A 26,533-nucleotide genomic window follows, 5' to 3' on the forward strand; every position below is an offset into this window, starting at 1 on the left:
TTCCACTCAAAAGTCGCCCCACACTTAGTCCCTTCTAACTTCTTATAGCGCTCATTTTACAATTAAAATGCTTTAAGAGGTAAGATGATCAAAACAATATCAATTAAGAACAAAAAGGGTGTAGGCTTGTAATGTGGGTGCCAAATAAAATCTATAGGCTCAAAGGGGTTAACTAGGGATAATTTTTATTTATGGTAAGAAATAAGCTCAACAAGATCAAAAAAGGCCTAAAATTATTTTTCAAATCGGGCATCACCTAAAATTTCGCTTCAACTTACATACCGGGCAAGTTCTAGACTCAATCACAAAAATATGGACGACACAAAAACCTCACCATACATGACACATGACTCACTAAGGACGTTCCCATTCCGACTCTCAGACAATGCAAGTATTCCCGGAGCTACGAGATATTAAGCATTAAGCGCAAAGTGAACACAAGTCAAGAAAACGAGACATAGGCATCACAAAACATGCTATCCAACTAAGCAAGGCATCATCAATAATTTCAAATTACAGGAAAGATACTACACATGCCAAAGCCTAAAAATTATATTATCAAACAAGTCAGGTCGCCTGGGTTCATCATTCTTTCTCATTTTATTTCCTAAACTCTTAATCTACTCTAAAAGGAAAAAGAATTACCCGATTCAAACTACATCCTATGGAAAAGAATCGAGGTACAAAGAAAAACCACGGGGGATTATTACTACCTAAAGAAATTAAAAGACGTATTATTAAACTTTTTCTATTTTCTAATTTTTTTTGTGCGTTTTTTGTTAGACTTTAATCCTTCAAGAAAACTGTCTAGGAGATCCATCGTCGGGAAAAGTCCAAATTTTCCTAATTAATTTTTTATTTTAAAAGAAAAAATTAAGTTACTAAAACTACTACTAAAATACTACACTACTAAAAAACAAAAAATAAGAAGCTAAAACACTAAAAAGCTAATTATCCAAAGGATTTCTCCCACCCCACACATAAAAGAGTGCAGTGTCCTTAATGCACATCATAAATAAAATCAAGAGGGTAAGAGAAACCCCCTGGAAGGCCAAAGGCCGAAGCAATAGCAGCTCACGGGGTACTCAGACTTCCCCCAAGGATGGTCCTTTGTGTGGGCACCCCACACTTAGTCCCAACCATCTAGTTCTCGTTTGCATACTTCCTATGACTTTGCTTCCTCTTCTCATAATCCTACAAAACAAAAACAAACACTTCAAAAATAATATAAAAAACAAAAATAAAAGAAAGCAGTAAAGCTGGGTTGCCTCCCAACAAGCGTCTAATTTAAAGTCGCGGCACGACTTGAATCACTTTTTGCCTCCACCTTGAACTTATGAATTGTACCCCTAACAGGCATCCAGTCTGTGGCTATGCTCCTTTGGTGGGGATACAAAAATAAACATGCCAAGTAATAAATTTTTCACTCTATACTTCTCGGCCTTTATATGAGGAATGTAATTTTTTCTCTCATGCATGACAAATCCTAGAATGTAAGCAGCTTGTTCCTCTTCCATTGACTCCTCCAAAGGCTCAGATGACTCGATTTCCATGCTATCATCCAAACACAATATCGAAAAATGTTTAGAATGAGGACCAACACGCCCCAACTTTGGAATTCTATTACTATTTACATCCTCATATTTACATGCACTAGAGTCTTCAAATATAACATTATCTACTCCCTCATATGACTTTAGAACACTCTTCCCAACAATGACATCCTCAAGAAAAATATGGTCTAATGATTGGTATTCTCGTTTTAGCTCCTCAATTTGGTCTAGAAGATTTTTTTCAGCTTCATACATCTCATCATTAAATTGTTGGGCATTGAACGAATCAACCTTTGCACTCAAATCTATATCCAAGTTGTGCAAAGCCAAGCTAAACCTGTCAATTTCTTGTGTAAGATCAACTCTCTCCTTCGACCAATCATTCACCAACTTTGTTAGAAGATAATATCGTTCCACATATTCCATTAATCGTGAATATCCGTCCCAATACTAACCCTTACTCCCATATTCAAATTCAATCCTCTCAGAGGTCAGGCCATGACAATCCCAATAATACGGGTCATAAAAGTCTTCCGTCAACCAAGCGTCTTCATCAATAACCTTACCTCCGTATATTTCTTCCCCAGATGTCATGTTGAGAGAGCTAGAAATACACTAAGAGAAAAATAAATTGTTATAAAAATAAAAATATTTACAAAAAAAAAAAAAAAAAGCTTGTAAAGATAAATGTAAAAGTCTAATCTAGAAAAATAACTAATTTCTAAGTCCCCGGCGACGGCTCTAAAAACTTGTTGCGGCCAAACGCACATGCAAGTATATGCGGCCGTCAAGTAATAAAGTAACTAAAAGTCAGATGTCGAACCCACGAGGACTTGGGATTAACTATTAACTAAATTAGACTATCCTAATTATCTAAACAAGGATTAAACCCAAAAGTAGTGATGCTAAAGTAATTAAACTAAAAAGAAAATAACTAATAAACTTTAAACAGAGGAAGAGCAGATTTTTATATTATCAATGTGATGAAAACGATCTAGGGTTATGGTCTATCTAACATTGCTATTATATTCTTCAATTTAATTGACTAACTAATTTATCTAGTTTATTGGTTAACAGGGTTAATATTTCTCATAAGAATCTGTCGAGTTCTTACTCGCCAATTTAAGCTAACCTAACGCCTATATGTCTATGAAATTATAACTAACAAGAACGCATTTATAATTCCTGTAAATCAACCAAGCAAGGCAATTAGGTATATGTCTATCCTAACCGCGAATCCGTTTCTTGATGCCCAGGTTCAAGACCTTACTCTACTCAATCCTATATGCAATCTAGAATTCTCACTTTCGGGTTCAATTCTAGATTCGTAGATAGTATTCAATTGGTGATCAAACAATCAAATAATTAAGTGCAAGATTAAATAAATAAACTAATACAATAGACTTAGAAATTAAAATCAATATTCGAATAACAATAGTCATGAAAGAACCACAACCTTAGAACATGAAGTTTAGCTCCACATAGACATGGTAGCAAAACAACAAATCATACAAAGAAACATAATAATTACTAAGTTTGGTGGAAGAAAAGATGAAACCCGGCCTCCACGGCGGCTTTGTGCTCTCCCTTGATCAAAAGTTACTCTCAAAAATGTTCTCTCCCCTCCAAAATAGGTTTAGGACCCCTTTTATACGAGTTGGGGTATGTAGGGCTGAAATAACCAAGTCCCGGGCGAAATAGAAAAACCTGCATGCCCAGCGCGCAGAAACCAGTGAGTTTTTGCCGTTTTCACGAATTCAACTCCAATTCCTTGGTTTGCCTTTGAGACTTAGTTCCTTTTCTTTTGTCTTCCACTAGGGGGGACAAATACTTAAAGGGTGTCCCCCTTTTTGTAATTCTTTTAATTTTCTTTTTTTCTCTTTCGCATTTTATTTAATTTTGCTCCAAATCTCTTCATATTCATACCACTTTATTCCTACACAGTTAAATTATAATATTAAGCATAAAATAATATAATTAACACTCAAAAGATGATTACAAGTACTAGAATGTAAGGCAACAATGAGTAAATATATGTATTTTTGACCGAACATCAATTCTATTTATGAAATTGTTGTAGTTTTGAAATTCTAAGCTTTTATTTAATATTTTCTCATGTTGTTAGACTTACGTAGTCTTAGAGACTAGGTGCCATCACGACATCCTACGGAGGGAATTTGGGGTAATGACACAAAAGATAAGGGACTGATCGAAGAGAAAGGCACCAAATAGCAATCACAGGTCATGACCTTGACCGAGCCGGAAAAACTAGAGGAGCGTCTAACCGATGAAGAAAATAATTTTGGGTGGTCCCGATATCCTTCATAGCACCTGATGACGCCAATGCCACCAAGTCAACAATCGAGGAACTAGAACAAGTCATATTGCTCGAGCATCTACCGGATAGTAAGGTACACCTGGGCACGGGGCTAACGCCTATGCTCAGGAAAAAATTCATTGATTTTCTTAAAGCTATTGTCGATTGCTTTGCCTGGTCCCACTTAGATATGACAGAAATTCCACCGGAGATAACAACTCACAAATTGAGTTTGGATCCAAACTTCCACACTATTAAACAGAGGAGGAGGCCACAGTCTGAAGTCAAGCACGCATTCATCAAAGACGAGGTATCTAAACTTTTAAATATAGGTTCCATTCGGGAAGTTAAATACACGGATTGACTAGATAATGTAGTCGTCGTACCTAAAAAGGGAAATAAACTTAGAATGTGTGTAGATTATAAGGATTTGAATAAGACGTCTCTAAAGGACTCATTTCCTTTGCCTAACATCGACCGAATGATCGATGCAATGGCAGGGCACGAGACGCTGAGCTCTCTCGATGCCTATTCCAGGTACAACCAAATACAGATGGACCCGGGGGACCAAGAAAAAAACTTCTTTTATAACTAAGTTTGGCACTTATTGTTATAATGTGATGCCATTTGGGTTAAAAACGCTGGTGCCACATATCAATGCCTAGTTAATCGAATGTTTGAGGAACAAATAGGAAAATCAATGGAGGTTTACATTGATAAAATGTTAGTTAAGTCCCTGTGAGCAGAGGACCATTTGAAACATTTGCAGGAAACCTTTGACATACTGAGGGAATACAATATAAAGTTGAACCCGGAGACATGTGTCTTCGGAGTCAGCTCAGGCAAGTTCCTCGGTTTCGTTGTATCTAACCGGGGAATAGAGATTAACCGGATAAGATAAAGGCCATAAAAATATCACCGTAGTCGATACTGTCAAGGTAGTGCAAAGGCTGACCGGGAGAATAATCGCATTAGGCCGATTATTTCCAGGTCATCAGATAAAAGCCACCAATTTTTCTCATTACTAAAGAAAAAGAGTGACTTCGCTTGGAACCCGGAGTACCAAAAGGTTTTGGAAGAACTCAAACAATACTTATCAAGCCCTCATTTACCGCACACCTCGAAGGCGAACGAGCAGCTATACCTTTACTTGGCGGTGTCCGAGGTAGCAGTAAGTAGTGCCCTAGTTCGGGAGGAAGAAGGTATGCAATTTACTATATATTATGTTAGTATAACCCTAGGTGATGTCGAAATGAGGTATCCACACCTAGAAATATTGGAGCTTTCCTTGCTAAGCGCATATAGGAAACTAAAACCATAGTTTTAATGTCACCCTATATGTGTCATGACCTCGTACCCATTAAGGAATGTTATGCATAAACCCGAAATCTCGTGCCAGCTAGAAAAATGGGCCGTAGAGATTAGCGGATACAATATGAATACAAACCCCAAACAACTCTATAGTCCCAGATATTAGCATACTCCGTGGCCGATTTCACACCGGCTATGATCCCCGAGGTCGACAAGGAATTATCACTTGCCTCGGGGACTAGCTTGGGTGTATCCCTATTCACGGACGGTGGTGTAAGGCCCCGTAAAATATTTCCGCAAACTCGGGGTTTCATGGTGCCGAAGTAGACTTATGTGCTGACGATTATATGAGAGGTAAAGAAAGTTTTTGGAAGTGCAGGGCATTTTTTGTGGCCCATTCTGCGATCGCAGAACTAATATGTGGGCTATAGATCTGCCGCAGACTGAAGCAGAAATCTAGGCAATATTTTTGGACTATTACGCGGTCGCATAACCCATCTCAGATCCAACATGAAATTTTTCGGAGGAAGGTTCTACGGCGCATTATGTGACAGCAGAATAGGTCTGCGGACCGCAGACTGGTCGCAGAGTGGGGCAGAATTGCCCAGTTCCGGAGGGCCATTGTGCGGACCGCAGAAGCATTAAGCGATCGCATATGCGACCACAGATCTACGTCGGGGCTTTATTTTTTCTAATTTTTGACCCAACCCTATTTCGATATATTGAAGTAAAAGGACTCTTTTGAAGCAAAAATATGATATTTTAGAGAGAGGTGAGAGTGTTCTAGAGAGAGGGGAAACCCTAGGCTAATTATCCATCAATCCTTGCTCAAGACTTGGAGAATTCACAAGGAAAACTCACAACGTATGCATCCAAGAGGTAAGGTTCTAACCCTAGTCTTCAATTTCGAGTTTGGGTAGAAGATGGGTAATTGGGAGTATGGTTTTTGGGTATGGGAGTTGTTATTTATGCATGCATATAGCTATTAGGATGGTGGGAAGGTAATTGAACTAGTATGAGTAAAATCTTGGTGTTGAATTAGTTGTGGAGTGAAGAAAATCTTATAGAAGAATCTTGTAATCAAATTCGCACACCTAGTGTTTGATAAAATGCTCCAATGAGCTAAAACCATGAATATCTTCCTAATTTGTGTTCAATTTTGCTATGTCTCTAAATAGATCAAAGTTGCTAGGATTTTTGGAACCGTGTAATGAATTAAGGAAGGCTCAAAGCGAGGTATGAAGGCTAAACTCTTTTCTGGTATTGGAATTCACATGTTCCTACAAAACTCCATTGTGTAAAGTTCGGACATGGAACGCTATTGATGTGGAGTATTCAAACTAGTAGGATTGATGCCCGATTGGCATAACGTGTTAGAACCCTTGTGTGTTAATGATTCTCTATTTTTGACTTAATCATGTTATACCCCTTTGGGAAGAAGATCTCGTATGAAATCAATGTGATTAAACACTTATTTCTTATATGATGAAACTTTATGAATTTACACTTGCTAAGGCCAAAGGTGCCAAACAGTTGATTAGAAGGGAACTCTTTTGTACATATTATTATCATTTTGGGAACTCGAGTTGTGGTATTATGGTTAAACCTCCACCCGCATACATTGGGGTAAGGCGGCAGGGCTGCTTTGTGTAGATCTGTGGTATTGTGATTACATCTCCACTCACATGCATTGGGATGAGGCGGCGTTGCCTCTTTGTGTATAGTTGTGGTATTGTGAATATACCTCCACCCGCATACATTAGGGTGAGGCGGCGAAGCCACTTTGTATAGAGTTTCTGGTATTATGATTGCACCTCCACCCGCATACATTGGAGTGAGGCAGCAAGGTCGCTCTGTGTATAGGTAGTTGTAGAGGATTCCTGACTTGAAATTTATAAGTGTTATTGGAAGTTCTTAATAAATCTGTTTTGACTTTTATGGCTACCTAAGCCCTATGATTGTTACCATGATTCATCATATTCATGTTGTATTTCCAAGTCCTTGAATAGATGTTTTGGTTTTCATACTAGTACTATTCGACGTGTACTAACGTCCCTTTTGCTGGTGGCGCTGCATATTTAATGGATACAGGTGGTTCCACAACGGGAGCCATTGACCAGTGATAGTGGTACACTCTTTTTTCAGCTGACTTGGTGAGCCCCACTTCATTCCAGGGTTGTGTATCTTTTGTTCCGTGTGTATTATGTTTTGAGGTATAGCCGGAGCTTTATTGTCGGCACTATCATTATACTATTTTATATCTATTAGAGGCTCCGTAGACATGGTGTGGGTTGTGTATTGGTATTGGAAAAGTCAAGATAGTAATTTTGTATATGTGTGTTACATCTTCCACTTCAAACTATGAAAGTGTGTGTATTTTGAGACTTTATAAATGAAGTAACTAATGGTGATGGAATTAGTGTTGTTCATGAACCCTCTAGGTGTTAATAAATGAAGTTTATATTCTCTTTATTTATGGGTGTGTTGGGTAGAAGAAAATCTAGCAGGCTTGCTCGACCGGGTTATCTCGGTTGAGCACCGGTCGCGCTCCTCGAGGTCGGGGCGTGACAAACTTGGTATCAGAGCCTAAGGTTTTAAAGTGTCCTAGGATGTCTCGGAGCCGTGTCTAGTAGAGTTCTTCTTATCGATGTGTTGTCGACCACATCTATAATTAGGAGGCTACTTGGGCATTTAGGAATAATACCCTTCTTTGATGTTCTCGATCATGCGATAAAGCTGATTGTAAGATTTTTCCTCCTTTAACTCGTGGTTTGCTCTAACTTTCAGTACATGGCGCCTAGGAAGAAAGCAAGAACTGGCCAAGGAGCCAATGTCACCCCAAGTGTGGAAGTTGATTCTATATTTGATGATGCGGGTAAGCACCCGAGGGGTGAGGATATTCCCCCAATTACTACACTACCTGAATCTACTATTCCTGCTCAGACTGCACCATTTCCTGCACCTACTGAGGGTGCAACGGTCCCTCCAACTGATATTCCAGTTCCACCTCCAGCGCCAGCTTCTAGTCTCGGTATTTCTGATGGGGATATTTGGGGAGACATACAAATGTTGGCTCAGATAGTGGCCTCCCAGGCCTAGAGATCAAATATTGCACCTATTTTTTCTAGTCAACCATGGGATTCCACTAGTTCCAGGGTGAACAGGTTTCTCCAGTTGGATCCTCTAGTGTTCACAAGTACTGATCCTGAGGAGGACCCCCAGGAATTCATTGATGAGATGCACAAGACTCTCTGAGTTATGCGTGCTACTGAGACGGAGGGAGTGGAGTTGTCCTTCTACCGCCTCAAAGGGGTGGCCAATTCTTCGTTTGAGATATGGGAGGAGTCCCGAGAGGAGGGGAGCCCTCCGGCGAGGTAGAGTGAGTTCACCGATGCCTATATGGATCATTTCTTGCCTGTCGAGACTAAGGCAGCCCATGCCGCTGAGTTTGAGAGACTAAAGCAGGGTAGCATGAATGTGTGGGAGTACTATATGGAGTTCACGCACCTGTCCAAGTATGCTATTCACATGTTGCCCACTATGGAGGCTAGAGTGCGTCGGTTTGTATAGGGTCTTAGCCCCTTGGTTATTAATGAGGCTGCTACAGCTGCCTTGAAAATTTTTGATATGAACTATGGGAAGATGGTGGCGTTTTCTCAAGCTACAGAGGATCCTAAACTGAAAAATAGAAGGGAGCGTGAGGGTAACAACAAGGCCCGGACCGCGAGCAACTTGGGTGGTCCTTTTGGTGGTGGTAGGTCGGCATTTAGGGGAGGGTCATCAGAGCCATCTCAATCATTCGATCAGTCTTTGATGAGTGCACAGCCATTTGGGTCCATTCAGGGCAACATGGGACCCTACCAGCAGGGTCGGCTTGGAGGGAGATTCTAGCAGCAGCGGAGGCCCCCATGCCCTAAGTGTGGGAGGATGCATTTTGGGGCATGTTTCACAGACCTACTTATATGCTACGGGTGCGGTGTGAAGGGTCACATTCATAGGGATTGCCGCTCATCCCGCCGGATCATGGACAGAGGTGTGGCGCAGCCAGTTAGTTCTGCAGCTACTATATCCACAACACCTCCTCTAGCTCGAGGCACCCTAGCACCCCGCAGGGTGTGGTACAGCTAGGGGTGGTGCATAGAGTTCAGGAGGACGAGCAAGTGGCAGGAAAAATTTCGAGCACGCTCCTAGGCCCAAAATCACCATACGGAGCTATTGGAATCATCAATTTTCTATTCCGGGGTCATTTTCTCATAATGTTGACCGAAGTCAAACTTAACATTTTAAGGCTAACTTAAGGAACCAAGTGTTTTCAACCCGAACACTTCCAAATCCCAAACCAACCATCTTCGCAAGTCATAAATTTATAAAAGCACATATGGGGAGTTTTATGTAGGGGAACGAGGTTCTAAAAGTCCAAATGACCGGTTGGGTCATTACAATTAGTTAGACAATTCAATTGAAGAATACAATAGGAATGTTAGATAGACAATAACCCTAAATTGTTTTCATCACATTGATAATATAAAAATCTGTTATTCCTCTGTTTAAAGTTCACTAGTTATTTTCTTTTTAGTTTGATTACTTTAGCATCGCTACTTTTGGGTTTAATCCTTGTTTAGATAATTAGGATAGTCTAATTTAGTTAATAGTTAATCACAAGTCCTCGTGGGTTCGACATCCGACTTTTAGTTATTTTATTACTTGACGACCGCGTATACTTGCGTGTACGTTTGGCCGCAATAAGTTTTTGGCGTCATTGCCGGGGACTTAGAAATTAGCTATTTTTCTAGATTAGACTTTTACATTTATCTTTACAAGCTTTGTATTTTTTTTTTGTGAATATTTTTATTTTTATAACTATTTATTTTTCTCTTGATGAAGAGGTAAGGTTTTCTCTTTACAAGTTTGGCCGCAATATTTTTTTTTGTAAATATACGGAGTTAAGGTTATTGATGAAGACGCTTGATTGACGGAAGAATTTTATGGCCCGTATTATTGGGATATTCATGGCCTGACCTCTGGGAGGTTTGAACTTAAATATGGGAGTAAGGGAAGGTATTGGGTCGGATATTTACGATTAAGGGAATATGCGGAACGACGTTATCTTCTAACAAAGTTGGTAAATGATTGGTCGAGGAAAGAGTTGATCTTGCACAAGAAACTGACAGGTTTAGCTTGGCTTTGCACAACTTGGATACAGATTTGAGTGCAAAGGTTTATGCGTTCAACGCCCAACAATTTAATGATGAGTTGTGTGAAGCTGGAAAAACTATTCTAGACCAAATTGAGGAACTAAAACGAGAATACCAATCATTAGACCATATTTTTCTTGAGGATGTCATTGTTGGGAAGAGTGTTCTAAAGTCATATGAGGGAGTAGATAAAGTTATATTTGAAGACTCTAGTGCATGTAAATATGAGGATGTAAATAGTAATAGAATTCCAAAGTTGGGGCGTGTTGGTCCTCATTCTAAATATTTTTCGACATTGTGTTTGGATGATAACATGGAAATCGAGTCATCTGAGCCTTTTGAGGAGTCAATGGAAGAGGAAAAAGCTGCTTACATTCTTGGATTTGTCGTGCCAGAGAGAAAAAATTATAATCCTCATATAAAGGCCGAGAAGTATAGAGTGAAAAATTTATTACTTGGCCTGTTTATTTTTGAATCCCCACCAAAGGAGCATAGCCACAGACTGGATGCCTTGTTAGGGGTACAATTCATAAGTTCAAGGTGGAGGCAAAAAGTGGTTAAAGTCGTACCGCGACTTTAAATTAAGCATTTTTTTGGGAGGCAACCCAGCTTTACTGCTTTCTTTTATTTTTGTTTTTTTATATTATTTTTGAAGTGTTTGTTTTTATTTTGTAGGATTATGAGAAGAGGAAGCTGTCACTACCCAATTTAGGATCAAGACCGGCACTTAAGGAGAAAGTGCCCTAAAGTAAGCCTCATCGGTATTTTACAGAAAATCGGGCAGAGTTTTCCCTATTTTTGGACTATCCCAAAAATTTCTCTCTCAAATCAACAACCAAACATCCTAATATAAATTCAAACGACAATTATTTTATCAATTAACCAAAACAAATATCTATCATTAATAGTCCACCCACTAACAACTAGAAATACTACTTTATCTCCAACTTTGATAAGAATAAGCGATACTCAACATAAGTCTATAATAACAAAAGAATACTCAAGACTCTAAAAATAATGACTATGAAGCGATTCTAAGAGGTCAATGAAAAGACCATAACAATAAATAAAATTTCTGCCCAGGCGAACAAGTGCGAGGCTCACCAAGAACTATCAACCTGTGTGCTCTAATTAACGAAATCCTCGCCCGCGTCAACTGCTGTCTCTGTAAAAAAAAATTAGCGGGGAATGAGTCGCTAGATCAGTGAGTAATAAAACTTAACCACAACCATTTTTATTGGGGATAAGTCAGAAAACATGCTAGTATATCAAACAGAAAATAACATAAAAATGCCCTTTCAAAAATAATAAATAATTCAGTCTCATCATGTTTTTCTTGTAGTATAATATAATTAACAATTCAGTAATAAGCTCGGTAACCACTGTATAATATCAATATTTACTTTTGGGAGGTTTCAATGAACGGATCATGTAATCGGTATAACTGTGGACTTCTTTGCAAGAAATTAAATATAACGGTAGTCCCTACTCGAGGAAAATGAGTAACAGTATGCTAGTTCTACCTTTCCACTAGCGAGGGATGTAACGGTAATCTGTAATTACAAGGTGCACTAGGTCTAACGAACCCGCCGTTAGCTACGGGATCCTTCAATATCTACTCCCATTTATACTTGTCTCTGTAATCCGTATATACTCGTAGAAAATATTTTAAAATAATATAGGGCATTTCGGTTCTTATCAAATCATATAATTTCATTTCGATAACAGTAAATTCAAGTAACGGTAAAACAGATCTAGTGACAACGGAAATATATAAAATAACGGTAATCATCTCAAATAACTATTTCGGTATCATATCGAGTAAGAGACTTGTCCCACATGCAACTCAAAATAATCAGTAACATATTCATATTAAAAATCATGTGTAAATCATGCAAGTTATGAAAATACAAATTGCGGTAAGATTACTACTCACAGTACTCGTGCCTAAATATCAAATGCTTCACCTCGAGCAATTCGTACAAATTCCTCCAATTAATCTATAATTACATAATATCGATCTCATGTTAATTTTCATGTTTAGGCTAATTCATAACTAATTTAGAATACCCAAATCCTCAAATTTTCATATTTAACTCTTAATTCACCGAATTATAATAACTCAACAAATCCCTCCTATTCTACTTGAAATATCAAGACTCATTTCAGTATCCCAACTCACTGCTACAGTTAACTTAAACCAATTCAAAATCTATTAAATACAACTCATCTATATAATATACCCAGTTAATTCACTGAAAAGTCTCATGAATTTCTCAAAATTTCCTTAACTTTATCTTTTAAACTCTTAGTTCAATCCCAACCTCATATCTATTCAGTCCCATAAGGAATCATGTAAATAAAATAATAGTGTTTTCTAAAGAAGGAATAATACATGTAATTACCTTATCACTGAGATGCAAGAATATGAAAAAAAATCCAGTTGGGTGTGAGTTTTTTCGGTACCAAGACTGCACCAACTTCTTCCTCCTTTTCTCTTTTCTTTCGTACTTTCTTTGCTCGTATTTTTTTTGTTTTTCGTTTTCCTGAAGAGTTTTTGCTTCGTTCCCCTTCCCCTAATCCCTTTTCAATTTGGCAAATAGGGGTTTTCAATGGGCTTCGACCCTTTTTGCTTCAATTCCTTATCTTTTTCTTTTCCCTTTTTTTTATTGGTTTGTTTGTTTTTATTTTTTGCTAAATGTCCAATATGTCCTTATTTAAAATATTGGGGTCTTACATCCTCCCCACCTTATAAAATTTGGTCTCCGAAATTTGCGAAAGTCGAATATTTGGAGATTTTGACTGGTAGTTTTTTTATATCGGGGTCGGATTTCAATTCTAGAAGTTAGAGTAGGTCCGTAATGTCGAATATGACTTGTATGCAAAATTTGAGGTCAATCGAACGTGGTTTGATAGGTTTAGGCATCGGTTGTGTAAGTTCGAAACTTTGAAGTTCATTAAGTTTAAATTGGAGGGTGATTCGTGTTTTTAGCATTGTTTGATGTGATTTAAGGGCTCGACTAAGTCCGTATGATGATTTAGGACTAATGGGTATGTTTTGTTGAGGTCCTGGGGGCCTCGGGTTGATTTCGGATGGTTAACGGATCAAATTTAGTTTTGGAAGAATAGCTGAAGCTGCTGTACCTGGTGTAATCGCACCTGCGCAACATTGACCGCAGGTGCGAGCCCGCAGAAGTGAGCCAATGGACATATGTATAGTTTGGAAGAAATAGGCCATAGGTCGCAGGTGCGGAGGTATAACCGCATTTGCGCATCCGCAGATGCGGAAGATGGAGCGCAGAAGCGGAAGGGTCCAGGGCGTGAGGGATCGCAGAAGCGGAAGAATTCCGCAGAAGCGGGCATGCAGGTGCAACCCATTGCTCGCATATGGGGACCCAGTCCCTTTAAGTCATTTTCAAACCTGTGATGTAAATTCCACAGTTGCGGCGTTGCAGGTACGACTATGGGCCGTAGGTGCGTGATTTCTGGACAGAATACTTAATTCAAGGGTTCGCGATTTTTGCTCATTTTTTACATTTTGAGCTCGGGTTTGGCGATTTCTTGAGAGCATTTTTGATGGATTTCTTGAGGTAAGTCCCTTGTGCTTATTTTTTATCAATAATCTTGCTTCCCCATTTATTTTTCCACCTAGTTAGTGTGTATTTAAGGTGAAATTTGGGAGTTGAGACTAAGGATTTGGAGAGTTTGATTTGAGGATTTGAAGGAAAATTTGGTGTAGGATTTTAGTAAATTTGATATGGTTAGACTCGTGAGTGAATGAGTGTTCATATTTTGTGACTTTTACCCGATTTTGAGACGTGGGCCCGGGTCGACTTTTTAGGGCGAATTTCGGAATTTTTGTTAAAGTATTGGTTTCATTAATTAGATGAGCCTATTATAGTTGTATTTATGATATGCAATTGTGTTTGGCTAGATTTGGGCCATTCGGAGTCGGATAGTCGAGGAAAGGGCATTCTTACGGATTGATTGAGCTTGGTTCGAGGTAAGTGGCCTGCCTAACCTTGTGGGGGGAAATCCCCTTAGGATTTGGTGTTGTTATGATATGTGAGCGTCGTGTACGCGAGGTGACGAGTGCGTACACGGGCTATTTATGGGGAAAACCTGATTTTTATTGAGTAATAGCCTATTTTCATCTTATCTGAGTATACTAGCATGTGTAGTTATCCTGTTAGCCTATAATAGTATGTCTATGTGTCCTAATTGCCTACTTGAACTCTTGCAGCATGTTTAGTAAGTCATGTTTCTTTCTTGACATGTACTTAGCCTAAATTGTAGGTTTTCTTGCTGTAACTGTTATATTCATTTGTTTGAGTTGTGTATTTATTTTGGGACTACAGGATGGTATACCGGGAGATCCCCATGTACTGCATATTTACTTTGGGACTACGAGGCGTTTACTCGGTAGATCCCCCTGTACTGCATATTTACTTTGAGACTACGAGGCGGTTCCTCGGGAGTTCTCCCTGCATATTTACTTTTGAGACTACGAGGTGGTTCCTCGGGAATTCTCCCTGCACATTTACTTTTAAGACTACGAGGCGGTTCCTCGGGAGTTCTCTCTGCACATTTACTTGAGACTTTGAGGCGGTTCCTCGGGAGTTCTCCGTGCATATTTACTTTTGGGACTACGAGAACGACATCTTCTACCATACAATGCTTCGTACGGTGCCATTTGAATACTGGACTGGAAGTTATTGTTGTAAGCAAATTCAGCTAAAGGTATATAAGTATCCCAACTACCTCCAAACTCAAGAATGCAAGCTCTCAACATATCCTCCAAGATTTGTATAGTACGTTCAGACTGCCCGTCTGTCTGTGGATGAAATGCAGTGCTAAGATCTACTCGTGTACCCAATGCTTCTTGAAAAGATTTCCAAAAGTGTGAGGTGAATTGTGATCCTTTATCAGAGATGATGGATATTGGAACTCCGTGAAGTCAGACAATTTCATTCATAAATATCTGTGCATACCTCACTCCACCATATATAGTCTTCACTGGCAAAACGTGTGTTGATTTCGTCAGTCGATCTACAATCACCCATACAGAGTCATAACCTCTAAGGGTTTGTGGTAGCCTGGTGACAAAATCCATAGTAATTCTTTCCCATTTCCACTCCGGAATCTCAATTTGTTGTAGTAGTCCTGCTGGTCGTTGATGCTCAGCCTTGACCTACAGACAAGTCAAACAACTAGAAACAAAGTTAGCAACATCTTTCTTCATACCTTCCCACCAATAAAATTGCTTTAGGTCATGATACATTTTTGTAGATCCAGGATGTATAGTGTATCTAGAGTTGTGGGCTACTTCAAGAATAACATGTCTCAACCCATCTACGTCTGCTACACACAGCCTGTCACCCAATCGAAGAACACCATCACTTTCAACAATCATATCCTTGCTTCTACCAGCTAAGGCTTCATCTCTGTATTTTCATAATCGCTCATCCTCATATTGGGTGGCCTTAATGTGCTCAACTAATGAAGACTTAGCATGAGCACAAGCTAACAATGCCTCTGAATTTCCGATACCAAATCTGATACCTGTATCTTCTAGTCTCTGAATATCTTTGGCCAAAAGTCTCTTTATAGGAGCTATATGTGCCAAACTCCCCATAGATTTTCTACTCAATGCATCAGCCACCACATTGGCTTTACCAGGATGATACAGAATAGAACAGTCATAGTCCTTGAGTAGTTCCATCCACCGACACAGCCAAAGATTTAGATCTCTCTACTGAAAGATATACTTCAGACTTTTATGGTCAGTATAAATCTCACAAGTTTCGCTGTATAGGTAATGCCTCCAAAATGTTAGAGCAAATACCACTACAGTTATCTCCAAATCATGTGTAGGATAGTTTTGCTCGTGCTTTTTCAATTGTCTCGAAGCATAAGCTATAACACGACCATTTTGCATGAAAACACATCCTAATCCCACCCTCGAGGCGTCACTGAATACTGTAAATCCTCTATAACCTGATGGTAAGGCTAATATTGGTGCAGTTGTCAGACACGTTTTGAGTTTCTGAAAGCTCTGCTCACATTCCTCCGTCCACTGAAACTTTGCATTTTTTTATGTTAGCTTAGTCAATGGCGCTGCTATTCTGGAGAAATCCTGCACAAAATGCCTGTAATAGCCTGCTAAACCTAAAAAGCTGCGAATCTCTGTAGGAGAAGTAGGCTTGGGCCATTTCTGCACAGCTTTTGTCTTCTTAAGATCTACCATAATTCCATCTTTGGATATAACATGCCTCAGAAATGCTACCGAGTCTAGCCAAAATTCACACTCCGAGAACTTAGCATAAAGTCGATGTTCTCGCAATGTCTACAACACAATCCTTAAATGATTCTCGTGTTCACCTTGGCTACGAGAATATATCAGGATATCATCGATAAATACTATTACAAATCGATCCATAAACAGCTTGAACACCATATTCATTAAATCCATGAATGCAGCTGGAGCATTAGTCAGTCCGAAAGGCATCACAAGAAACTCATAGTGCCCGTATCGAGTTCTGAAAGCAGTCTTAGAAATATCTTCATCTTTGATTCTAAGCTGATGATAACTAGAACGGAGGTCAATCTTTGAAAAGTGGGTAGCTCTTTGTAACTGATCAAACATGTCATCTATACGAGGCAAAGTATATTTATTGCGTATTGTTATTTTGTTCAACTGCTTGTAGTCAATGCACATTCTCAGGGATCCGTCTTTGTTCTTTACGAACAGTACTGGTGCACCTCATGGTGATACACTAGATCTTATAAAACCCTTATCTAGCAAATCCTGCAACTGTTTCTTTAGCTCCCTCAACTCTACTGGTGCCATCCGATATGGGGGTATCGATATGGGTTGTGTGTCAGGTGGCAAATCAATACCAAAATCTATTTCTCGTACTGGAGGCAATCCTGGTAAATCCTCAGGAAATACATCAGAAAATTCTCTCACTACTAGTACATTTTCTATACTAACTGTTTCTTTTCTTGTGTCATTTACAATAGCTAAGAGACCAAAGCAACCTTTCTTCAGAAGTCGTTGATCCTTCATAAAATATACAACTTTGCAAGTCTCTGGAACTTGACCCCCTTTTAGAATAAAACTAGGTTTGTTTGGTATCTCAAACTTGACTATCTTTGCATGACAATCGACCATAGCATAGCAAGAAGATAACCAACCCATTCCTATCAGCATGTCAAAGTCAACCATATCAAGTACAATAAGGTCAGCTAGAGTATCTCTACCCTCAACCTGAATCTGACAAGCACGATATACGTATTCAGCTAATAGAGACCCTCCAACAGGAGTAGCAACTAGAAAAGGATCATTCAATAGCTCAGGTTGTCTACTAAACCTCAAAGCAAAGTACGAGGACACATAGGAGTGAGTATATCTCGGATCAATCAACGCAAGTGCATCAAATGAATAGACAGAAAGAATACCTGTAACCACAGCATTCGAGGCCTGAGCATCCTGTCTAGTAAATGCAAAAACTCTCGCATGTCCTTTACCAGCATTCCCTTGTCCTTGATTAAAAGTAGCACGATCTCCAGCACCTCGACCTCTATTTCATGTACATGTAGCACCTGAAGTATTACCAGTGGTCTGAGTAGGTGCAGCTGACTGAATAAAAGCTTGGCTGAAATTCCTTGGAGGTTGAGGGAAATCCCTCAAGTGATGTCCCAACTGGCCACACCGAAAGCAATCTCCAATCAGAACATGACACTGGCCCAAATGTGATTTACCACAGGTCTGACAGACTAGAGTAATGGCATATATCTGCCCAAAATTACGATGTCCAGATGATGATGGTCTCGTAGTACCCTGTCTATAATGTGGCATGTATATGGACTGTGAAGACAAGTGTGTCCCTGTCTGAGAACCCTGTTGTTGTTGTCCCTGACTTCCTGCTCTGCGATTTTCATCAAAACCGCCACTGAAAGATCCCCCTGTCTTGGCCTTCTTACGTAAATCACTAGCTGCACGCTTGTCACGTCCCTTATTTTCAATCTTTCTAGCGAGATCTACTGCATCGGAGTAGGCCAAAGTCTTCATCTGTGGGGCTACTACAATGTATAGACGATCAACCAACCCATCAACAAACCTCTGAACTCGAGCTTCTTCGGTAGGCACTAAGTAAGGAGCATATCTAGCCAGCTTACAAAACTTGGTGTTATATGTTGACACATCCATATCTGGAGTCTGAACTAATTTCTCAAAGTTTTTAGTATATTTTTGCATCAGGCTTTCTGGAAGAAAATAATTCATGAACAACTTAGTGAACTCGTCCCATGTCAGTGGTGTTGCTCCTATTGGCCTTCCTAGCAACACAGTTTCATACCATGTATTGGCCATATCCTCTAGTTTGTATGCTGCGAGCTCCACGGCTCTCTCACTAGAACATCCTAGAGCACGTAATGCCTTGAGTGTCTCATCCAAGAAACTTTGAGGATCTTCTGAATTATCAGAACCTGTGAATTTTGGTGATTTCAATTTTAGGAACTCTTGTAGGGATACTTCCTTATTTTCGAAAGTCTGAGTCTGTGCAGGTTCTTGTGTCTCTAAAGTAGCCTGAGGAGCTGAACTTCCACCCTGAGTAGGCACCAATGCCTCTAACATATTCAATAACCTTGCCACCGCATCTGCAGGTAAGGCAACAATAGGTACAACAATTGGCACTGGTGATGGAGCATCCTGAACCCCCTGTTCTTGTACTTGATCCGGCATAGCAGCTTGGGGTTGACCCATGTTCCCAACTTCAGGTTGAGGAGCAGTTTGTCTTCTAGTTTGATGAACCCCAACTTAACCGCCACCCCGGTTAGTACCACGTCCAGCAGCTGAGGGTGTGCGTGTCCTAGCCATCTGCGAAAGAAATACTCCAAAGTCAATCTCAAGTTATCTCAACGCACGATCAAAGAATGAAAGATGGGAAAACATTCCTAGATGTTCAGTAGCCTCAAGATCATAAGTATGGGAGCCTAAATACCCATGAACAAGACTCTACTAAACATTTCTCCATGACTCGGGACATAAAGCCTAAACTCTGATACCAACTTTGTCACGGCCATCATGACCGGCACTTAGGAGCAAGTGCCCCAAGTAAGCCTCATCCGTATTTTACAGAAAATCGGACAGGGTTTTCCCTGTTTTTGGACTATCCCAAAACTTTCCCTGTCTCAAATCAACAACCAAACATCCTAATATTAATTCAAACGATAATGACTTTATCAATTAACCAAAACAAATATCTACCATTAATAGCCCACCCACTAACAACTAGAAATACTACTTTATCTCCAACTATGATAAGAATGAGCGATACTCAACATAAGTCTATAATAAAAAAAGAATACTCAAGACTCTAAAAAGAATGACTATGGAGCGACTCTAAGAGTTCAAAGAAAAGATCATAACAATAAATAGAATTTCCGCTCACACGAACAAGTGCGAGGCTCGCCAAGAACTATCAACATGTGCACTCTAATTAACGAAATCCTCGTCTGCGTCAACTGTTGTCTCTGTAAAAAAAAATTAGCGGGGAATGAGTCGCTAGCTCAGTGAGTAATAACACTTAACCACAACCGTTTTTATTGGGGACAAGTCAGAAAATATGCTAGTATATCAAACAGAAAATAACATAAATATGCCCTTTCAGAAACAATAAATAATTTTCAGTCTCATCATTTTTTTTTGTAGTATAATACAATTAACAATTCAGTAATAAGCTCGATAACCACTGTATAATATCAATATTTACTTTAGGGAGGTTTCAATGAACAGATCATGTAATCGGTATAACTGTGGACTTCTTTGCAAGAAATCAAATATAACGGTAGTCCCTACTCTAGGGAAACGAGTAACGGTATGCTAGTTCTATCTTCCCACTAGCGAGGGATGTAACACTAATCTGAATTACAAGGTGCACCAGGTCTAACGAACTCGTCGTTAGCTACGGGATCCTTCAACGTCTACTCATATTTATCTCTGTAATCTGTATATACTCGTAAAAAATATTTTAAAACAATATAGGGCATTTAGGTGCTTATCAAATCATATAATTTTATTTCGATAACAGTAAATACAAGTAATGGTAAAACAGATCTAGTGACAACGGAAATATTTAAAACAACGGTAATCATCTCAAATAACTATTTCGGTATCATATCGAGTAAGAGACTTGTCCCACATGCAACTCAAAATAATCGGTAACATATTCATATTAAAAATCATGTGTAAATCATGCAAGTTATGAAAACACAAATTGCGGTAAGATTACTACTCACAGTACTCGTGCCTAAATATCAAATGCTTCACCTCGAGCAATTCGTACAAATTCCTCCAATCAATCTATAATTACATAATATCGATCTCATGTTAATTTCCATGTTTAGGCTAATTCATAACTAATTTAGAATACCCAAATCCTCAAATTTTCATATTTAACTCTTAATTCACCGAATTATAATAACTCAACAAATCCCTCCTATTCTACTTGAAATATCAAGACTCATTTCAGTATCCCAACTCACTGCTACAGTTAACTTAAACCAATTCAAAATCTATTAAATACAACTCATCTATATAATATACCCAGTTAATTCACTGAAAAGTCTCATGAATTTCTCAAAATTTCCTTAACTTTATCTTTTAAACTCTTAGTTCAATCCCAACCTCATATCTATTCAGTCCCATAAGGAATCATGTAAATAAAATAATAGTGTTTTCTAAAGAAGGAATAATACATGTAATTACCTTATCACTGAGATGCAAGAATATGAAAAAAAATCCAGTTGGGTGTGAGTTTTTTCGGTACCAAGACTGCACCAACTTCTTCCTCCTTTTCTCTTTTCTTTCGTACTTTCTTTGCTCGTATTTTTTTTGTTTTTCGTTTTCCTGAAGAGTTTTTGCTTCGTTCCCCTTCCCCTAATCCCTTTTCAATTTGGCAGATAGGGGTTTTCAATAGGCTTAACCCTTTTTGCTTCAATTCCTTATCTTTTTCTTTTCCTTTTTTTTGGTTTTGTTTTGTTTTATTGGTTTGTTTATTTTATTTTATTTTTTGATAAATATCCAATATGTCCTTATTTAAAATATTGGGATCTTACAGAAGCAAAGTCATAGGAAGTAAGCAAAAGAGAGCTAGATGGTTGGGACTGGGTGCCCACACAAAGGACCATCCTTGGGGGAAGTTTGAGTATCCCGTGAGCTGCTATTGCTTCGGCCTTTGGCCTTCCAGGGGGTTTCTCTTACCCTCTTGATTTTATTTACTATGTGCATTAAGGACACTGTACTCTTTTAAGTGTGGGGTGGGAGAATTCCTTTGGATAATTAGCTTTTTAGTATTTAAGATTCTTATTTTTTATTTTTTTTAGTAGTGTAGTATTTCAATAGTAGTTTTAGTAACTTAATTTTTTTTTAAATCAAAAATTAATTAGGAAAATTTGGACTTTTCCCGACGATGGATCTCCTAGATAGTTTTCTTGAGGGATTAAAGTCTAACCAAAAATGCACAAAAAAAATTAGAAAATAGAAAAAGTCCAAAAATAAGTTTTTTAATTTCTTTAGGTAGTAATAATCCCCCGTGATTTTTCTTTGTGCCTCGATTCTTTTTCATGGGATGTAGTTTGAACCGAGTAATTATTTTTCCTTTTAGAGTAGATTAGGAATTTAGGGAATAAAAGGAGGAAGAATGATGAACCTAGGTGACCTTGACTTATTTGATAATATCATATTTAGGATTTGGCATGTGTAGTATCTTCCCTATAATTTGAAATTATTGATGATGCCACGCTTAGTTGGATAGCATGTATTGTGACGCCTATGTCTCGTTTTCTTGACTTGTGTTCACATTGCGCTTAATGCTTAATATCTCGTAGCTCCGTGAATACTTGTATTGTTTGAGAGCCAGAATGGGACCATCCTTAGTAAGTCATGTTCATGTATGGTGAGGTTTTTGTGTAGTCCATGTTTTTGTGATTGAGTCTAGAACTTGCCCGGTATATGAGTTGAAGTGAAATTTTAGGTGATGCCCAGTTTGAAAAATGATTTTAGGCCTTCTTTGATCTTGTTGAGCTTATTTCTTACCATAAATCAAATTTATTCCTAGTTAACCCCTTTGAGCCTATAGATTTTATTTTGGCACCCACATTACAAGCCTATACCCTTTTTGTTCTTAATTGACATTGTTTTGATCATTTTACCTCTTAAAGTATTTTAATTGTAAAACTGTGATGACCCAAAAAGTCATCTTATGTTTAGAGCTCAAATATGCGCTCTAAAGCCTTAAAAATCTCATTTTTACCCTCCTTAATTTGCGTGCACAGTCCGGGTAGGTTTCCGGAAAGCTTTTATGTTGAAAACTAATGAAAATAAGAATTTTTGCCTTAAAAGTTGATTTTAGTTGACTTCGGTCAACATTTTTAGTAAACGGGACCGGATCCATATTTTGACGATCTCGGTAGGTCCGTATCGAATTATGGGACCTAGGCGTATGCCCAGAATTGAATTCGGAGGTCCCTAGCTTGAGTTATGAATTTTTGATGAAAATTAAAAGTCTGAAAATTATTTGTTTTTAAGAATTGATTGATATTTTTCATTGTTAGTATCGGGTCCGTATTTTGGTTCCGGAGCCCGGTACAGGTTCATTATGATATTTAACACTTATCTGTAGTGAGAATCGGTGTTGATTTGACGTGATTCGGACGTCCAGTTGAGAAAATAGAAATTTTAAAGTGTTCTTGAGAATTTCATTTGATTTTGTACTAAATTCGTAGTTCTAGGTGTTATTTTGGCGATTTGATCGTGCGAGCAAGTTCGTATGATATTTTTAGACTTATGTGCATGTTTGGTTTGAAGCCCCGAGGGCTCGGGTGAGTTTTGGATAGGCTACGGAGTGAGATTTGGCTTGGAAAACACTGCTAGGCATCTGATATTATTGCAGGCCTCTGATCTCGCATTTGCGAGATCAGGCATCGCAATTTCGACCTCTGAGATGTTCGCATTTGTGCGCTTCTCATCACAAATGCGAAGAGAAGCTGGGCCAATAGTTTTTGCATTTGCGAGTTTTCATTTGCATTTGCGAAGGGAGTCGGGGAAGGGAAGTGATCGCAAATGCGATCATTTAGTCGCATTTGCGAAGATACAGTGGTCGCAAATGCGACACTTTCCTCGCATTTGCGAAGGCAGCGGGACTGTGAAGGGCATCGCAATTGCGAGTGTTCCTTCGCATTTGCGAAGCTCAGGTCGCAATTGCGACACCTGCAGCTGAGTAGAAGGGACTTAGACGGGATTTTTCATCCATTTTTCATATTTTCAAAACCCTAAACCTTAAGAGGCTATTTTTCAAAGACCAAATCTTCCCCAAATCATAGGTAAGTGATTCCTAACTCTTTTCTTTCAAACTTTTACATCTTAGAACAAGATTTCAACCTAGAATCTAGAATTTTTATGGTGAAATTAAGATTTTTGGGTAGAACTTAGGAATTTCGAAATTTGAGGATTTAGACCTCAATTTGAGGTCGGATTCCAAAACTAATTGTATATCCGGGCTCGGGGGAGAATGGGTAAACGGATTTTGGTCCGAACCTCGAGTTTGGACCAAGCGGGCCCGGGGTCGATTTTTGACTTTTGTTGGGAAAACTTAGGAAAACTATAATTATGCATTAAAGTTGATTCCTTTAGAGATAATTGATGATATTAATCTAATTATGATTAGATACGAGTGGGTTGGAGGTGAATTCTAAAGGGAAAGCGGTACTTGAGCAGTGAGTGGCTTGCGAAATTGAGGTAAGTATTGTGTCTAACTTTGGCTTGAGGGAATAGGTATTGTGTGAGTATTTGCTATGTGTTTTGTTGTTGAATACGATGTATAGTTGAGGTGACGAGCATCTATACATTATGATCGAGTCATAGCATGCGAGTGAAATTCCATTCTTGCAAATTTGTAGTCTTAAATCTTGTTATCCATGCTTATTGTTGTTGTTGAAATGTTGGGAGACTTGTATCCGGTTCGACCAAGGTCGATAAAATTGTGAATATTGATTCGAGGTTGAGATGTTAAATTATGAAAGTAATCATTGATAAAATATTGATTTCTTTGTGAAACTTTTCTCTATTCGTTGTTATTGATTCTGTGAATTGTGAGGAAGAGTTTAAATCACGAAGGGTGATGTCGTGCATGATTGATTTATATTGTGAGGAAGAGTGTAAAGCACGAAGGGTGATGTCGTGCATGATTTATTTATATTGTGAGGAAGAGTGTAAAGCACGAAGGGTGATGTCATGCATGATTTATTTATATGGTGAGAAAGAGTGTAAAGCACGAAGGGTGATGTCGTGCATGAATTATTTATATTATGAGGAAAAGAGTAAAATCACGAAGGGTAATGCCCTACAGTCTTATTTATTATTTGGTGAGGTTGAGAGGAAAAGCACGAAGGGTGATGCCGTGTAGTTTTTCTTGCTGTTTTAATTGCTCAATTTGTTTAAGGATTTCCGATTTAATTCTGTCTTTTCATTATTCTCACTGTTTATGTTGTATTCCACCACTGTATGTTCCCCTCCCATTATTTCTGTGTTATTTCTTTATTTACTGTTGTTGTCACTAGCATGATTATACTGTTCAGGTTATATGTGGGTGTCTTGTCCTAGCCTCGTCACTACTTCGCCGAGGTTAGGCTCTACACTTACCAGTACATGGGGTCGGTTGTACTGATGTTGCACTCTGTACTTTCTGTGCAGATTTTGATACCAGCTCAGGTTGATCGAGATTTGCTATTGGTCCGCTGTCCGGAGACTCAAGGTAGATCTGTCGGCATTCACAGACCTTGAAGTCCCTGTCTATCTTTTATGTCCTACTGTTTTCTTTCATTCAGACAGTTGTATTTCTTTTAGGCTATTACTTGTAGTAAATTCTAAAATGCTCGTGAATCGTGATTCCAGATCCGGGTGGTAGTAATTAATACAGTTTTATAATATTTCGTACTTATTATATTTCATCTTAGTTAATTATTGTTATTTACTGAATGGAAATAAGGAATCGGTTTAATGATTTTCTAACATTGGCTTGCCTAGCAAGTAAAATGTTAGGCGCCATCACGGTCCCGTCTGTGGGAAATTTCGGGTCGTGATAAGTTGGTATCAGAGCACTAGGTTGCCTAGGTCTCACGATGCACGAACAAGCTTAGTAGAGTCTGGAGGATCGGTACGGAGACGTTTGTGCTTATGTTCCAGAGGCTATGAAGTTTAGGAACAAGTTTCACTTTTATTCTTCTCCGTTGTGCAATTTTGCTTTCTCAATACTGATTGAATTCTTCTACTCTTATTCTCTCGCAGATGGCAAGAACATATACCGCTTCCTCCGTTGAGCAGCAGCCAGAGCCTCCAGTGATAGTTCCTATGCGGGGCAGAGGTCGAGGCCGTGCCAGAGGCCGAGGCAGGGGCAGGGCTCAGCCTAGGGCCCGAGCAGCAACCCTACCAGTGGAGCCTCAGATAGAGCTTAACGAGGAGGTTCCAGCCCAGACTGTTCCTGCCGGACCAGCTCAGGTTCCGAAGGAGTTCATTGCTACCCCAGTACTTCAGGATGCTTTGGTCCGTTTGGTGGGCCTTATGGAGAGTGTGGCCCAGACTGGCCCATTTTCTATGGCACCAGCGGTCTCTCAGGATGGAGGAGGAGCCCAGACTCCTACCACTCCCGTTCCAGAGCAGATAGCTCCCCAGTATCAGGCTCCAGCAGCTCAGCCAGGCGGATTAGTTCAGCCGGTTATTGCGGCACAGGTCGGAGATGGGCCAGCTATATCTTCTGAGGCTTTATGGAGATTGGATAGGTTTATCAAGCTCTTTCCTGTTCACTTCAGTGGTGCTCCTTCAGAGTATCCCTAGGAGTATCTTGATAGCTGTCACGAGGTTCCACGAAATATGGGTACAGTGGAGACCAATGGGGTCGACTTTGCTGCATTTTAGATGACTGGTTCCGCCAAGAAATGGTGGAGATATTACTTGTTGACCAGACCAGCTGGGTCGCCTGCTCTTACTTGGGACCAGTTCTCTCATCTGTTCATAGAGAAGTTTCTACCTATCACATTGAGAGAGGAGCATCGCCGTCAGTTTGAGCGTCTTCAGCAGGGCAGTATGACTGTTACTC

At 39.2% G+C, this 26,533-nt stretch overlaps 1 protein-coding gene across 1 annotated transcript; it reads right to left on the bottom strand.

The window, feature by feature from the left end:
• Positions 1–17,139: 17,139 nt before the first annotated feature.
• On the bottom strand, positions 17,140–19,143 carry LOC117278033 (uncharacterized). Its single transcript, XM_033657466.2, has 2 exons — positions 17,994–19,143; positions 17,140–17,837 (listed from the first exon to the last, which is right to left on the bottom strand). The coding sequence occupies exons 1-2, from the start codon at positions 19,141–19,143 to the stop codon at positions 17,140–17,142; spliced, it is 1,848 nt and encodes a 615-aa protein (XP_033513357.2).
• Positions 19,144–26,533: the final 7,390 nt, after the last annotated feature.

Source organism: Nicotiana tomentosiformis, chromosome 4 (assembly GCF_000390325.3).
Source record: "Nicotiana tomentosiformis chromosome 4, ASM39032v3, whole genome shotgun sequence".
Taxonomy (NCBI): Eukaryota; Viridiplantae; Streptophyta; class Magnoliopsida; order Solanales; family Solanaceae; genus Nicotiana; species Nicotiana tomentosiformis.